The 16,501-nt window shown below is 39.5% G+C and overlaps 1 protein-coding gene across 2 annotated transcripts in view; it reads right to left on the bottom strand.

Moving 5' to 3' along the window:
* Positions 1 to 9,514, bottom strand: part of SPTBN5 (spectrin beta, non-erythrocytic 5) — a 98,847-nt gene extending 89,333 nt beyond the window's left edge. Inside the window, exons 1-7 of one of the 2 annotated variants that reach the window (XM_083836480.1) lie at positions 9,277 to 9,514; positions 8,199 to 8,279; positions 7,083 to 7,199; positions 3,943 to 4,110; positions 2,738 to 2,854; positions 1,749 to 1,906; positions 387 to 615 (exon numbers count right to left, since the gene is read on the bottom strand). In XM_083836480.1, the coding sequence (XP_083692606.1) occupies positions 387 to 615; positions 1,749 to 1,906; positions 2,738 to 2,854; positions 3,943 to 4,110; positions 7,083 to 7,193 (783 nt within the window). In that variant the 5' untranslated portion in view covers positions 7,194 to 7,199; positions 8,199 to 8,279; positions 9,277 to 9,514. Of the gene's footprint in view, positions 1 to 386; positions 616 to 1,748; positions 1,907 to 2,737; positions 2,855 to 3,942; positions 4,111 to 7,082; positions 7,453 to 8,198; positions 8,280 to 9,276 lie in introns of those variants that run through there. The other variant, XM_083836481.1, reaches the window with a different exon arrangement.
* Between the last annotated feature and the right edge of the window lie 6,987 nt (positions 9,515 to 16,501).

The following is a 16,501-nucleotide window of genomic DNA, read 5'->3' as shown; positions in this document are numbered from 1 at the left end:
GTTCAAAGTAGTCTCACAGAATAAGGAATCATCTTTCCTATTAAATTAGAAAATTCTTGACTGTCTCTGCTTTTGCCTAGCTGTAATTCTCCCAAGATTAATGAGATCTATATGGCTTCAAGTGCATTAGAGGCACAATAGCTCTCAAACAAACTGTGAGGTCAAAAATGGATCGATTTCCAGTGAGGTAATTTCAATTCCTTTAGAAATCAGAGCCTACAGACGCTTCTCATGATTCAAGTGACAATACAAGGTCTTTGAAATGGCTATGCAATTTGATTCAGTTCAAATTATCCTGAAGCTGAGCTTGCAGTAAAAAACATTTCCAACACAAATACAACTCTATGTATGAAACTTTTAATTTCTGAAGATAGGAATGCACTTACTTTGGCAAGTCGCTTTTGGATTGTCTGGCCTTGTTTCATTCTGGAGAAGTAGTGGTAATAGAGTGACACATAAGTCATGATGGATCTCTCATCTGGATAAGGTACTGCCACGTCCTCAGCATCAAGCAGTTTGCTGATCCCTAGCACTTTCTCAGCAACATTGAAGGCATTGTTCAGGTTTTTGATGGGTTGGTCCTGCCGCAGCGAGCTATACTGGATAAGATCAGGCCTGGGGAAGGAGAAGAACAGAGAGAAAAGAGAAGATAGATTTCTGTTTGCTTTAAGTTCTTTCAGACAATAAGCCATAAACTGTTTATTAGACTAAGGAATGTGATTGATAGAAATGCTGAAATTAATCTGTCTGACCCTACGTTTTATTAAAGAGAATCATATCTCATCTACACAGCAGGAAGAAAATTCTCCTTTATGAAACTGAAATACCACTCCCAGCAAATCTCTGACCTTCACTTATTTCTCATTTTCACTGATGGGTGAAAAACAACGCCCATTAGACTAGCAATTCTGAACAGGGAGATGACTCCCAGCTGGGTAAGTTTCATGGTCACAACACGGTATTCTGCTAGAAGATGCAGCAGAACTGTTAGTGAAAAGCGGTTTTAAACTAAAATAAAAAAAAAAAAAAGAGATTTAGATTAGATATTAGGAAGAAATTCTTTACTATGAGGGTGGTGAGGCACTGGAACAGGTTGTCCAGAGAAGCTGTGGATGCCCCATTCCTGGAAGTGTTTAAGGCCAGGTTGGATGGGGCCTTGGGCAACCTGGTCTAGTGGGAGGTGTGGCAGGGTGGTTGCCACATGGCAGGGTGGTTGGAATTAGACAATCTTTAAGGTCCCTTCCAATCCAGACTATTCTACGATTCTATGAACTGTTCAAGTTTGTCCCAGGTGGTTTTTCTTTCCTGCTTGGGTTGTTTTCTTCACACCTTTTACAAGGACCAGAGAATGAAGAAAGAGACCGAGAAGCTTGCTTTGTTACAATTAAATCAGAAGGTATAAATGCTCACAGAAGTTATACAATAAAAACAGTCTCTAAAATAATAACTTTTGAAAATGAGCAACGTGAGTGGGCAACATTATTCAGATGTGTGGTATTCCCTTAGAAATTCCATTTTACTTTCATCAAAATAAGCAGCCAATCAGGAGCTTTTGTTCCTTCCTTCCTTCCTCCCTCCCTCAGAGGCAGTGTATTTGTTTAAAAAAAAGAGTTTTCAGTGAGTAAGGGCAAGGAGAGAATTTTACAGTTTCTTGACAAATACATATAATACAGACAGTTGTCCCTTCAGACAACTTGTGCCAGAACAAGAAACAGCAAAGAACAAATCATCTTGAACTCGGATTTTACCTGTGGGCATGAATGAGTGCATTGAAGGCCAATCCATCACTCCAGCTTTTAGAGAAGTCCTTCACATTTACATTGGGATAGCTGGCAGTTTTATGCTGACACCAGATTAGTAAGGCTTCATTGGCAAATAGGTGATCAGCTCTGCCTCCAAATTCTTCCTGTGAAGACATCAGGGAAAAGAAAATCAGTTTGAACAATATATGGAAGTGGCATCAGTGGTTTTACTCTTACATTTCCAACAAAGGTCACTTTGTATTATTTCTGTCCTACTTGGAAATCCCCTCTAACAGTCATGACTTCCAGACTGTAACTGCCATGAGGGCAGAATGATTTAAAATGAAAGTAGGAGTTTTCTATCAAAGTAAAAGTTAATTGAACGAACTCCTAAATAATAATGTGAAATGAAGGTGTTAAGTTTTATTTTTTTATTCTTCTGTAAGGTTTGTAAAAGTCAAATAAAAAGCAAGACAGAGTTTATTTTCTCTCTTAGCTTTGATCTGGAATTCAGAAAAAAATAATGTATTCAGATCTATTAGAAATCATTAACTTTGATTTCACAATGACTTCATAGAATTTTATCTCTCATGTACTTAAGAGTACATGTTAAATATCTACTTTTTCTTAAAAAGAAAAAAAAAGAATAATTTTCTTGAGATAAAGAGAAAAGGACCAGCCCGTAGGTCATATCTAAAGGTAACTGTCATCAGATAAATTCTTTCTGGAGTCAAAGCCAGTGAAAGGTTTTCAGAAGTGAGTGATGAACATGAATATCCCATATATCTCCAAGTCAGTGTTTTCTGCCTCTTTGAGAAACTGTGAAATAGATTCAATTCTTTTTACAAATTGCTGGCAAGTAACTGGGTAATATTATAAGATCTGCATGATCAAAATAAATGGGAAACATCACCAAAACAGTCCTTTCTGGCCTGAAGCTCTACAAAATTTCCGCGTTACCCTAACCAGGCAAAAAGATGAAGACCTTGTTTTACCTTATCAAGTCTGATAGATGAAATCTGAAATCGAAGTATAATGATCCAGATGAGTCCCAGGATTAAGGTTCTGTCACCATCTACAATATTCTCAGGACCGATTACTTTCACTTGTACCTGATAATAAACCAATATCTGTTCAGCATTAAACTAAACACAACTGGAATATGTAAAACTACCGCAATGACTTGCTGAAGCTGTTCAAATCAGAGCTCTGAATTCCCAATTTTTACACCAGGTAGCTTTGTGTTTAATGATGTTTGCTCTGCCCCAACATCTGGGAAAACATAACATGTACTTTAAAAAGTAAATAATGAAATATTTTAAGTTGGCTGAGAAGAAAAATGCTGCTGAGAAATATTTTAAATTCATTCAGAAATTGTGGACAGGTAACCAAGAATTACCCAAGCTTAAGAGAACATTTATCTGAGTTCAGTCATGCAGGGACTGTTTCGAGAAGCTGCCCAAATATGAGACCAGTCACTGTCTTTGCTAGAGGAACAAAAAATGTTCATAGGTTGCCTTGTTCCACTCTTTATAGCCCACAACTCTCCTTCACTTACCAGGGAAATAAGGTTTGGATTTTCGGAATAAAACAGCTTCTATTTCTAAAACTCCAATAAATAATAATAATAGAAGAAGAGTGATATAATTATATGAGTAAAACAAATAGTTTCACTGGCACAGTAAACTTCTCCTTGTCCCATATGGCTTTGTGTTTCCTATGACTTTTTCTCCCAGCAGCTCTGGTCTCCGTCTTAGAGTCACATATTCTTATTTACCAGTCCCTTTTTTTTTTTCTTATAGCTTTCCTCTATTCAATATTAAAACTGGTCAACATTCTTTTCATGTGGCTAATACTTCCAACAGAAAATGTGAGTCTGAGAAAAATAGATATTTTCTATTGTGAAAATGAATATTTGTATGTATTTTTCCCAGTTTTCTTATGAGAAATGTAACATCAGCATTTCAAAATGTAATACATTTCCATTTAGAAGTGACTTGTTTTGGAGGAACTCTAGATATTTCTCAGTCACGTTATTCATACAACTAAAAATCTGATGACATTTTTTTCTTTTAATAAAACCTGGCCTGTATTCAAAGAACATTCTGTATTAGAGAAGAAGATAAATATGAACATTAGACTAATTAGTAACATATGTAAACTTTTGTCATCTGTAATATCAATATCAGTATTAACGTACCTTAGATTTCAGAAATGTAATGGCTTTGCTGTTGTTCTCTAGAAAATGTACTCTCATCTTTCCCCGGTTTGGTCTGGGCAAAGATTCTCCAGAAAGCAACTCAAGGAGTTGCATGAGATAGATGCCATCCTTGAGGTCTGTGTAAATATTTTCTATCTCAACATTTACCTGCAAAGACCAGTCACACAATATCAACTCTGGCTGCACATTTGGCCCACAGAATCTCAACTTTTAATACTAAACAAACAACATCTTGTTGCTGTTTCACTGAGTCTGCTGTGTGTCACTGCATATATGTGAAGGATAGATAAGTGATGACTCTTAATTCACAAAACAATGGATTTGCATAAGGACTGACATTATTTCTGAAAGGAGGCGGAAGTAAAAAAAACAACAAAACAAACCAAAACCAACAAACCAAACCAAAACACAATTGAGCAAATAAGAAAAAAAAAAATTGAAAATTATTAAAAAGTTCATCATTTTCAAAATCAAACATTTTGAAGTGTTGACATTTTTTGTTTCAATTGAAATGAATACTTTCAGCTTTTTATTCTGAGCAATGCATTTCATTTCAAATTTGAGTTAATAATCTCCAAATTAAGTGAAGCAGAATAGAGGAAATGAGAAGATATAACAGGTTTGCTTCATTCCACAACTAATTTTACAATCCACAATCTTAACGATCTGTTAATACCTGCTTAAATCTCCACCACCAACTCAAGTCTCTATATTTAGCATCTCACACTTGGCACAATTACTAAGCAAAACAATAAGATCTTGTATAAAAATGTATTTCATTGCTGCCATTAGTAAGGTCACCCAATGCTTAGGTGATACAACATGACATCACATGTACTCTGATCTAACAAGAGCTTGCCTTGGGCGTTTCCTTTTGGCTTCATGCCACTAGCCATCAAGAAGTGACATTAAAACCATACCACACACCCAGCAATAACTTACTGTGATTCTGAAATCACGGTAAATAATCTCTTCATCTCCCAAAAAAAGAGAGAGAGAGAAAATATTTCTGAAGTTTAGTAATTTATTTATTTATTTATTTATTTTTAATTCAGAGCATAGTTAGATGTAAGGAAAATAAGAGATGAGTAACATAGAGATGTATATCACTCCTGGCCAATTACTAATCAGTTTAACAGACTTTTTTTTTTTTTTTTTTCCAGAAATCACTGCGAGCATAAAAGCAACTTAGAGAGACTTCAAGTCTATACTTTGTGCGGAACAAGAACTGACAACTTTCTCTGACTATCTCCGTAAATAACTCCCTGTTTAGCTGCCATCTTTACTTCTTTTTCTATATTAAATAATCTTAAAATTCTGCCTGCGGTATATTACCATAACAAAAGTTAAAGCTGTTATATTCTGCGGCACTTCTATTCATGAAGAATAGTTCCATTTTAATTTATTTGTCTTCCTATATCTGCTTTATGCCTCACTCAGCAACAGTTGGAATAGCTTTGTTGCATGTCTCCACATAAACATAAATCACAGACTGCTTAACAAATTCAGTCCAGTAGTATCCTTAACACTAGACTTGAAGTAGTCAACAGTGCAACTGAGAATACTGCAGTGTCCTGTAGTATGATCCTATCAAGTTAAAGTGTGTGTTGACGAGGTTACTACATTGCTGAGAAGACCTTGATAAGCTCTCAGTCTCTGCACCACTTCTTACCGTATATGGTTTGCAAAGCTCTCACAGGATTTTCTTTGCATGCTTTCATGATACACAGTCAAGTAGTGTGCAGGAAGTTATGACTGACATTTTAATCTTTGAACTTGAATGCATTTTTAAAATGACTAAGTATATACATTGATTTTTAGCTATATAGAAATAATTTCCTACATCATAAAAGCTTAATTTTCTGCAGGTAGCAAAACAAGAATGTGTTTTGCAGTTCCTCTCTCAGAATAATAAAAAAATAATTTAGAAGTTTGTTGTGCTCTGAGGCTGCCTTTGCACAAATCAGCAAATTAAAACGTTACACTGAAAAAAATGCATCTAATAATACTGAAACATTGTACAATAGTCATGAGCTAGAATGGCAAAAAGAGGCCTGGTCCTGCTTGGTGTCTCCAATGTCCATTTTCATTAATATCAACAATGGACTCTAGAAAAGTGTATTGTTCTTGGATGATATGATTCCATACTGTGACATAGCTATATTATTTGTGCCTGAAATTAGTTAATCTGCAGCAAGTCTGGTGACCTTTGGAATATGTTGGACTACCTCACACACACACAAGTCAACTATATGCTACCTCTGATGCTTTCTGGAAGTCTGTGATGTACTGAAAGCACAGATCTGTAATTGCACAATCCTATTTCTGAAGCTGCTAGACCTAAGGCAACTTTTTCAGAACTGAGCAGCAGCTCAGGCTGGACTGACCTCTATCCAGAAGTCTTGAGCAGAGCAGAAACTCCTTAAAATTTGCTCAGTCAATTAAAAATAGGGTATTGTTTAGGGAAATCCTAACATTTGTAGATACTTAACTTTTCAGAAGAACAAGAACAAATAAAGATCTTCCTCTGGGAAGATCAGCCAGATAAACTGGGTGTCACAAAAGTGACAGGATTCATAGAATCATAGAATGGCTCAGGTTGGAAGGGACCTTAAAAATCATCTTGTTACAACCCCCCTGCCATACGTAGGGATGCCACCCACTAGATCAGGTTAGCCAAGGCCCCATCCAACCTGGTCTTGAAAACCTCCAGGGATGGGGCATTCACAACTTCTCTTGTCAACATGTTCCAGTGCCTCACCATCCTTACAGTGAAGAATTTCTTCCTAATGTCTAATCTAAATCTATCCTCTTTTAGTTTAAGACCATTATGGGTCTTAATAGGTCATTATAAGGTTATCAGTATACAGTCTACAAAAGTAAACTCCAATTTCAGGGAAGACAGGTAGCGTGGACAACGGAGATAGATGTGAGGTAGAAGATACAGGCTGAAGCACTCTGGTTAGTCAAAGCCTTTCTTGCTTGCATACATGTGTAATGGTGACACTTAGGAAGGATTTGCAAAAATAACAGAAAACTACAGTGGGTGAAATAATTAAAAACAAGCAAACACACACACACAAACAGGAAAAAAGCACAGAGGCATAGTAGCTACTTACGTTATTCCTGAAGAAGACATTGTTCATCCAGTTGGTGAAGGTTTTCTTTTGCATGAACATACGCTGCTCCTGCAGCTTCTTGATGTGATCCTTTTCATATTCACTATCCATGGTGGCCTAGGAAGTCAGAAACTCCAGTGAGGTGGTCAGTACTGAAGAGATCTGCCTGGCCAGCTACAAAAAACAATAATGTGCCCAACACATATATAGGGAACCCAGCCCTGACAGGTACAAGATTCAATACCACACCCAGTATAATACCTTAATTTCCTCTTGCTTGTACTTTGCACTTTATTTTCACTCAACTTTATTTTTACTTACTAGGGTTCTCCCTTTTAGAATGCATCTCTGCTTTCTGGATGAAAATGAGATGTGTTTACGCAGCTTTACCTTTTTTCTTTCAGTCTCTCCCCAGCCACTTGATCCCATAAGAAGAACCATGATCTGAAAGTCATCAGTACCTTCCGGGAGTGTGCAGAAAGCACATGACTGAGAACTGATCTTAGACCCTGTTAGAAAAGAGGGATCTGCAAATCACCTAAAGCACTGCTTGAAAGCATGTTACGCTCTTGGAGGACTGGTTGGCATGCTGTTGGCTTTCAGATCACAGTATTCTAGAAGAAATCAAGTAGTTGTTCAGAAAGGAAATAGAACCAACTTGTTTTTTTCCTCTTACAAGTTCAATTTTTGCATATCTTTCACTGAAAGGATAGTGACACAGTTCTGTAATCACACTGACAAGGCCCTGGGTCAGGAGTCAGGGATTGTTATTGCTCTTCCCCAGGCTGTCACAGACTTGTCTGCCACATCCATATCACTGAAAAAAATCAGGCTTATTATTCACCACAGCACCCAAGCTGAATATTCAGGAAGATTAGAAAGTGGAGGAGTTTTCTCCTTTAGAGTCTGTAATGCAGTAAACTAGATTTCACCTTAACTGAACAACTCTGTCAGAGTTGTTTTGTTTACGGGGTGAATCTGTAACAGTGGCAACCTCACTGTTACGAAGGCAAGAGAATCATTGAAAAAAATCAGTCAAAGACCCATAGCTACAGACATCTTCAGTGACCAAATGTCACTAATCTCCTTGGACTAATGGCATAATTATAATATTACCTGGATATCAATCTAGCTGCAAAACCAAGAAACCTGCTGTAATGGTGGAAGAGGAGAGAGGTGTCTTCTGCTGTCACCCCACTGCAAAGAGAGAAGGGAATGAAAAATTAAAACCTGTGACAAACTGCGGAGAGTGACCTGCTTCCCAGATGTTCTGTATATGCTTTGCAGAGGCCCAGTTCTGAGCTGCTCTGTGTCCTTTTAATTCATAAAATATAAAATACTGAAAAAACATCATTTGCCCTACTGTAAGTAGACCTCAACAGGGAAATAACAGCACCACAGCAAATGGGAAAGCTGCTTGCATGATAGTTTTCCATGCTCAAATAAATGTGACAAAATTAGCCATTTTACAAGATGGAAAGGTGTGGGAAGTGCAGACACAATTACTTTTTCTTTCCTTTTCTTTCATTTTCTTTCCTTTTCTTTCCTCTCTCCTCTCCTCTCTTAACCCTCATTGCTTGACTTCTCAGAACAGGGACTGCACTGAAGCCTGACAGTTCAGCAGCAACACCATATGACCATAGAGGAAAGCCTTATGAAAGGAAGAACTTTGCAAAAAGTTTGAAATGGAACTATAAAGAAGATCCTCACAATACTTTCTGATCCTTTGGGCTAGTTCCGCAGAGCCCACCTTCTCCAATGGGAGAGCACATATGCAAAGAATTGCCTTTCCCTGTCCGCAGGGTGATATTAACCCACCCCCACATAATAAACCTACATAATAATGCCATTTCTGAATTTCCCAAATGGTTCTCAAAGTCTTTATGAGCTCCTTTTTTTAAAAAGGATTGTTACCCAGGCTTTGCAGTTACCCTGGACAATGACTGAACAGATTTCATTTAGGTGGAAAGGAAACTTACTTTTTGAGCTACTGACCTACAAGATAGTTCACCTGTTTTATTAAATTCTGTTATAAATGCTCCCAACATCGGCAAATGTTTACATGAAAACAGATCTATAAGAGAATATCTGTATTTGCCAGATATAAAGGCAGTGCTAAAAACTAAATCTAACTGTAATGATACATTATAAGAAAAAAAGATCAAAGAACATAAAAAAAAAAATCTGGACTTACTGAGGTTTGGAGGAACTCCTTTCTCACATTCAGCAGCTGGTCATTCTAGAGAATGACTTTCAGTTCTAGATCCACTTGTACTCTTACATTCAGCTTAATGTTGTCATGCAAAGCGACCTTTGCATTCAGGAACGGAGACCAAGTATTTATGATCTCCTTACGAACCTTTCACCTGATCTGAAGGAAATAACCTGTTAGAACCCAATGAGTAAAGCTTGTCACAGGCTTTAAATTATTTTTGAGCACAAGAATCAGATATGAACAGAACCAAAATTGCTATAACATAGTGAAAATAGTCATCCACCATGCTGATGCTTTGGTAAAGACCATCTATTCTTTCACAGTTTCATTGAAAGCTCTGATCACAAGTTGCTTTTCGAAATGAATTCTTGCCTGGGAAATTGAACCTGACAACGGAGTCTGAAAATGAAAGCACAGATGAAGGTACAAAGAACAGAGCAATTCCCAAGTGGTTTATTTGGGCTAAAGCAAACAAGAAGGTGAAATTGTGAAGAGTTATGAATTTGCCAGTCACCCCTTTGAGGAAGTTCATGTGCACAGTTACCTGTTGCTGGCAGGGCAAACTGGGAGCAAGCTAGCTGCACAAAGGCATGCTTGTAAAGTTTCCTATTGATGGACTTTACCACAAGCAACAACAGGGAAAATGATTCCAGTAAATGAGTCCTTGCTGTCACTGACAAGGTTGCACAAGCACAGGACACATTAACCTGACATTATTGCTGGGAACTGAAGGGTTGCTGTTGGGGATCACAGCTAGAAAATGGGCAGGCACCTGAAATCAGAAGTTGTAAGCGAAGATGTCCAGCTGAGATGAGGTACGGGAATATCAGCCTTTTCCCTTCTGGCAAGTGTAATTTTGTTAGCATCCAAAGCAAGGGCAGGAAACACGTAAGAATTAACGAACAGGCCCCCCCAAAACTCAGTACAGATAAAATTTGATCAACAAAAGCTCTATCTTCATACATAGCCTAGAGAAATGGTGTACACAGTGTCACTTAAATCAGCTAAAAATAAAAATGGAATGCATATATTATAGGTATCATTCAAAATATTCCTTACAAATTTCTCGACTTCTCTTTACCAGCCAGTTAATACAATGTCACTCTTATTAACCATTGAATGGGAATAGGATCACAGGAGAAAGAGGATATAAAGTTAACAGCTGTTTCCATCTCTTCTGTAAGCTCATTGCCTGGTTATAATTCTGCTTTTCTCTTTTCCGTCTTGCTTTTAGTTATACCTATGTTCTTGTAAATGTTAGGCTACTAGCTTAAGCTTGGTAGAGGCTGGCCACGTTCTCTGTGATGAGAAAATGCCTGGTCCTTGCTCTTGTCAAACAGAGTGCAGAGAACCCATAGGTGAATGTTTAGATGCAAACGTTTCTCGCCGTTGCAAGTTAATTATTACCTAATGATTAAACGTGTGAAACACTGGCTTTGCTATTTATGACAAGACAATCAAAGATCTGTTATAAAATTTCACTAACTCCTGACTATCTCCATTCTCTCCCTCTCCCTCCCTCTCTCTCCACACACAGTTCAGAGTTAAAATGGTGGATATTTATATAACAATGATAAATAAAGCCTTTTCCTCAGTTATTTATATCCTAACAAGGTAAGAGAAAGGGTACAAAGATATTTGCGTGCAGTTCCTGGAGGGACAGACGAAGAGGGACAGGCCAAGGGCTGCTCAGTGCAGGCCACGTTTGAGGTGGTGGTGTGGGAGCACTCACTGTTGGAACATGTGGCATTTTCTTCATTACTCAAACAGGCTCGTTCCTAAAAGGAAACAAACAAAAAATCAACCCTTCAGACTAATTATGAGCCTCTCTTGCTGCCTTTGCAGCGGAGCGGAGCCTTGCTACTGAACTCAGGAAGAGGACAGGGGCCCAAAGAGCCTCCTCTGCCTTGCCCTATTTTCAATCTGTTTTCCATGTTGGCAGAAGCATTTCCTTGTTTCTTAAAAGGAAGGACCCTGATGTGGGATTCCCTTCTGGAAAGCAGCAGCCACATAAGACGTTAGTTTTTTTCAGCACCCTTTGTTATCTGTCCATGATCTTGTTCTGCTTAAGACAGAAGAGGAGACCATGAAGATCAAACAGACCTCACACCGAAGCTGCATGGCTTGCAGCCCCAAGGCTCCTCAGTCCGCAGCCCTACCCCACTGCTCTTCCACTCCTGGCACCACTGTCTAAAACACAGAGGAATAAGAAACTTCCTTTTGACCTACCTGAAAGATCATTCGCTTTTTGAAATATAGTCTTCCTCCATGCCCCACAAGCCATCTGTCAATCCTCAGTCCCTCTCCAAGACAGGGACAAATGTTTAAACCCCCCACTGCAAAAGTGACTGTCACAGGGTTGCACACATGGAGTTCACTGCTTCCACTCCCACCCCTGACCCAAGGCTGTTTGCTATGAGGACAGACATATGGACAGCAGAGCCCCAAGCCTGCAGATGCCTCCTGAGCTCTGTTTCCCAGGTGGCAGCTTTGGCTTCCCAGCACCATTGTCCTTGTCCACTGGGATGAAGGATTCTGCTGGGGTCTGGGCTGCAGGGAAATACATTGGCATAGGTGAATGGAGATGCCTTTGTGTGCTCATGTGTCCCTACATAAGGTCATTCACAGCTGAGTCCTGTGACCAAATAAGCCTGTCAGTGTACCAGGCTCTCAGCTGTCACTGGGCAAAGCCACTTTGGATTTAAAAGCCATATGGCCATACTTGTGCCACAGAGGACTTGAGCTTGTTCACTTGGCTGAGATGAAAGGTATGGCTCAGCCCGTCACCCTCCATCAGGTATGCTTTGAGTACACACGTCCCTGAGGGTATGTAAAAAATCCCATTTGAGATCCACTGAGGAGAAGGTTCCCTAAATCTCAAAGAAAATAAATACAAACATGTGGAGGACCATGACAGCTTGGCCCTCTGCCCCCCCCCCCCCCCCCCCCCCCCCCCCCAGCGTCCCAAGCAATGTTGCTTCCACATGTAAAAATCTCCACTCAACAAACATCTGGGCCTTGACTGTGGAGCAGGAAGGGAGCCCTCAGGCCAGCCTAGCAGACCACAGTGTGGTAAGTGCAAGCAGGAGCCAGCAACCCGCTGCCCCCAGGCAGCCCTCCCCTCACCAAGGCACATGTGGAAACAGGGATGGTTTCTTACCACTGCCCCCACACAGTTGCATTGTCTCTTCTAAAGACAAATACACAATACACTGTTTTCATATATTCCATCTCTTTCTGAAGAACCACCAGAAGCATGTATTTGCAGCATAGGTGGAAACAGAAGCACAGTCCCCACCCTCCTCATGTCTACCATGAGAGCCTTGCCTGCTGCCTGGCATGACTTGAACACGCGGCCACCCAAGCAGCTTGGAGATGGCCCAGCAATGCTCCAGCCCGCAGCTGAAATTCAGCCATGTCGAGGCAGTGTAGACACTAGTGGTATGCACTGTGAACCCAGAGTATTTCCTGACTACGTCTTGAATTACCACAAAGAGCTACTTTTTGGACACCAAGAACACTAGAGGAAGCAATTATTGCACGAAGCTGCTCGCTCATTTGCGATATCAAGGCTGAGGAAAAGATATAGAGTTAGTCAAAAGCAGTATAGGAGAGGCGTGAGTCCATACAGCTTCTCTGTTTTTACAGGCCTCTCAGCTGAACTTATAGGCCTCTCGACTGAACCTAAATATCCAAATATTTCTCCCAGCTCCTCTCTCCACGGGGCACCAGCTCACCGGTGCCTGGAGTGCCCCCCTGCCGTCCCCACCTACCTGCCTTCCTGTGTTGCTGCCACCGGCTGCCCCGCGTGGCGCCCACCTGCGGGCAGGGCCCCCGCGGATGGAGCCCCAGCTCCTCCGAAAGCTGAGCTCCGCCTGCAAGGATCTAAACTGACATCCCGGGATGCAGGCTTATTATAAGCCTCAGCCTCCCCATGCTCTAGTCTAAACTAGAAGTGGCTTTTCTTTTTTGAATAGTTGGCTAGAGGCTACATGACATCAACAGGGAGCAGAACTCAAGCAGAACAGTCGAATTACATCATCCGTAGGAACCGGAGCCCCTTGCTGCATTTGAAAAAGAGGACAGCTTAAAGCAAAATCAGATGGATTTATTTTTCCTGGCATGAAGAAATTCAGTCATCTTTTTGAAAGAGAGAAAATATACATTTGCTTGTTTAGTCATGAATTAAAGGCATTTTCTCCTTGGAGCTGTTTATATTATCTTGAAATTTTCCTTCTGTTTCTGAACCTCAAACAGTTAACATAAGAGCTTCAAAGGCTTTGTGGGATGTGCACATGGGACAGACGACTTTAATTCTCTTTCCATTTCACACGAACATAGATAAAGGGTTTCAAGTGACAGAATAACCTTAACTTTTTGAACATACTGAAAATGATCTTAGAAATCTCTGTGTTGGTAATCCCATATCTGAGTAGTACATTTTTATCCTTGTGGTTCAGATTTTTCCATTGTTACTCATTGCTACTATGGAAGACCACTGCAGGAAGAATGGCAAAAATTCTTCCCCTTTACAGCTCTATTTTAGGGGCCTATTTATACATTGGAGTGGTAAAGCGTTTAGCCCTATTTAGCAATGAAACAAAATTGTGAGATGTATGTGCAGATTGGTGCTTACCAACTTAGTGCCAGAGTACTGCGTCCTACCCCCAGGAATGGATTATGTCATGGTGTGCTCTCAGGTTTTGGTCCCCCATCACCCTAAGCAGCCGATTACAATCACAGCTCCCTCCCAGCCCACGTGTCCCGGTTTCATTGTGAAGGCCACCAAGTCAGGTTGAATAACTGAACACAGCTGGCAAAGATGTAGAATTATATAAACAGTTAAAATTTTTAAGAGTGAAAATCTTACCAGACAAGAGGTAAGGCAGGGTAGTGGAAAATTAAGAAAAATTGCAATTACTGTCCATTGTAGGTTGAAATTGCCAAGTCTAGAACTTACTGGTTATAGTTACACTGCTGGTTATTTCCCCCCTCCCCCTCCAGACCAGACAAAAAATGAATGTATTTTCAAACAAAATACAGAGTGATCAGAACTTGGAAATCAGTAAGCATCAGGAGCATCTTTCAACAGTTCTTTGGTTAAAATGTTTAAAAGAAATGATGATCGGACAAAGAATCTCACAGTGCATCTGAAATGCATTTTCTGTTGGATAAATGATAGACAGGTAATATCCAATGCCTCTGTACAATAGCAATAGGTGTAGCTAATTCTTTCAATTCTAGTGACTGCAGAATGAGCTAGAAATCTGCAGAGCTCCAGGCTGAAGTGGAATATGAGATGCTGAGCTAGCAACACCTTGGAAAGAACATGGACAAGCTCTATCAAGGAAAACAGAATAGACAGGATAACAAATCAGACCTAGCGTTAAGGCGTTTCTAGTGTTCACGGGACCAGACAGAAAGTACCTGTGAGTCCACAGTCTATCACCACATACAAGTCTGTGCTAGCATGCAGTCTTGTAGGGAAAGGAAGATGAACCCATCTCAGAATACCACAATTTCCATGGGAGAAGATATTTTTCCTTCAGAGATCAAAACAAGCTCAATGTAATTGTGAAACACACACACACCTCCTCCTGGCTGTGTTTTGTTCGATTACAGGTGTTTGCTGGATTTCTGGATTTGGGCATTTATTTCCAGACACTCATTGCCATGAATACTGAGCAAAGGGAAACACCTTTCTCCAGAACAGGTATGTTTGTCCATCTGTCTAAGCAGAGCAAGACAGCCAACTCTTTTTCCTAGGATTTGCTACATAAATCAAGCAACCTAGCCCGCAGGCCAAGGTTTCTAAAGATCTTCCTTGCTCACAGTTATTACTTGAAGCATAATATAGCCTTGGATAAGAGAAACTTGGAATAAAGTAGTCTCTACTCCAAAGCACTTATAAATACACCAGAAGTAGGAACTAAAAATAAGGTTTGGAGAAATTACATGATATAGTAGGCAGAAATAGAAATATTTCACACTTAAAGGGTGCCAAATATTATAAGTAACGACTACTGAAAAACTTACCATCAAAATGACAGTGTAGGCATCCACCCACTTTTCTTGTCCAAATATAAACTGAGGATTAGAGGAGAACATCCAGCTATGAAGTGTGCAGTAATTTTTTCAAAGTTTGAAATATCTTGGATACTGAGTATGAAATATACCATACTACTGTCTGCCCCGCCCCCCCCGCCCAAAAAAAACCCACAAAACAAAAAACAAAAAAACCTACCTCCAAACTCCATTAAATATCATCTTCTCCAAACTGTTTCTGACTTTCAAAAGGAACAGTTAAAATGAATCACTGCAATTCAACAGCAGTGTAGCCTCAAGGAACACACAACATATTGTTTGCACATGAAACATTCCTTCACATGACATATGGCATGCCCACCACAAGCATAATAGCATAGCTTGCTAACACTGCAACCCACAAAACCCTTTAACTTTGCAGCAACTTAGGAGCAGTAGCTGAACTGTAGCATCCTGGTGACACAGATGCATCTCTGGAGATGCTTCAGATAAATAATTTGTATACAGGGGAAGGAGAGACGTAGGTGGAATTAATTTAAGCACAATATTAAAGTGAATATTCTGTTGATATCATTAGTCATTTATAAGCAGTAGGTAGCACAGCATGAAAGATGTCATTGATTTTTTATTTTTTTTTTGAAAAGCATATGGCAAAGTACTTTTGCTAGACTATTCGATCTATTGTTATTTTTCCAGGTGAGTGCCCCCCTTTAAGTTAAAAGAAATGCCTCTCAGATCTCAAGTTTAAAGCTTTGAATCTGCACAGGAAATTACCTCTACATTGATTTATCTTCCATACTTTGACTTTAAGAAAATTCCATGCTTAGACATTGAGAAACTTTGAAATTGCACTCTGCTATAAAAAGCTAATACAGAGAAGTGCTGGAGGGTTTTTTTTTATTATTATTTTTATTTTTCCTTTTAAAATACAAATTTAGATTCTGGAATCAAGCCTTGGCGCTGGCAGTATTTTCAGCAACAAGTTCAAGGACACAGAAGAGGAATAGCCATAACCTATTGTGGATGCATAAACTGAAGTGAGAAAACAAACAGCTTCCCAAATAGCTACTATGTTTATGAGCCTTAAGTAGAAGAATTGAAAAAAATTCTCATCACTGAAAGGTTACCTTTCAGAAAGAAAATTACAAACAAAAGTGTC

Source organism: Anser anser (genome assembly GCF_964211835.1).
Source record: "Anser anser genome assembly, chromosome: 5".
Classification (NCBI taxonomy): domain Eukaryota; kingdom Metazoa; phylum Chordata; class Aves; order Anseriformes; family Anatidae; genus Anser; species Anser anser.
This window is presented reverse-complemented; position numbering and strand designations above follow the sequence as displayed.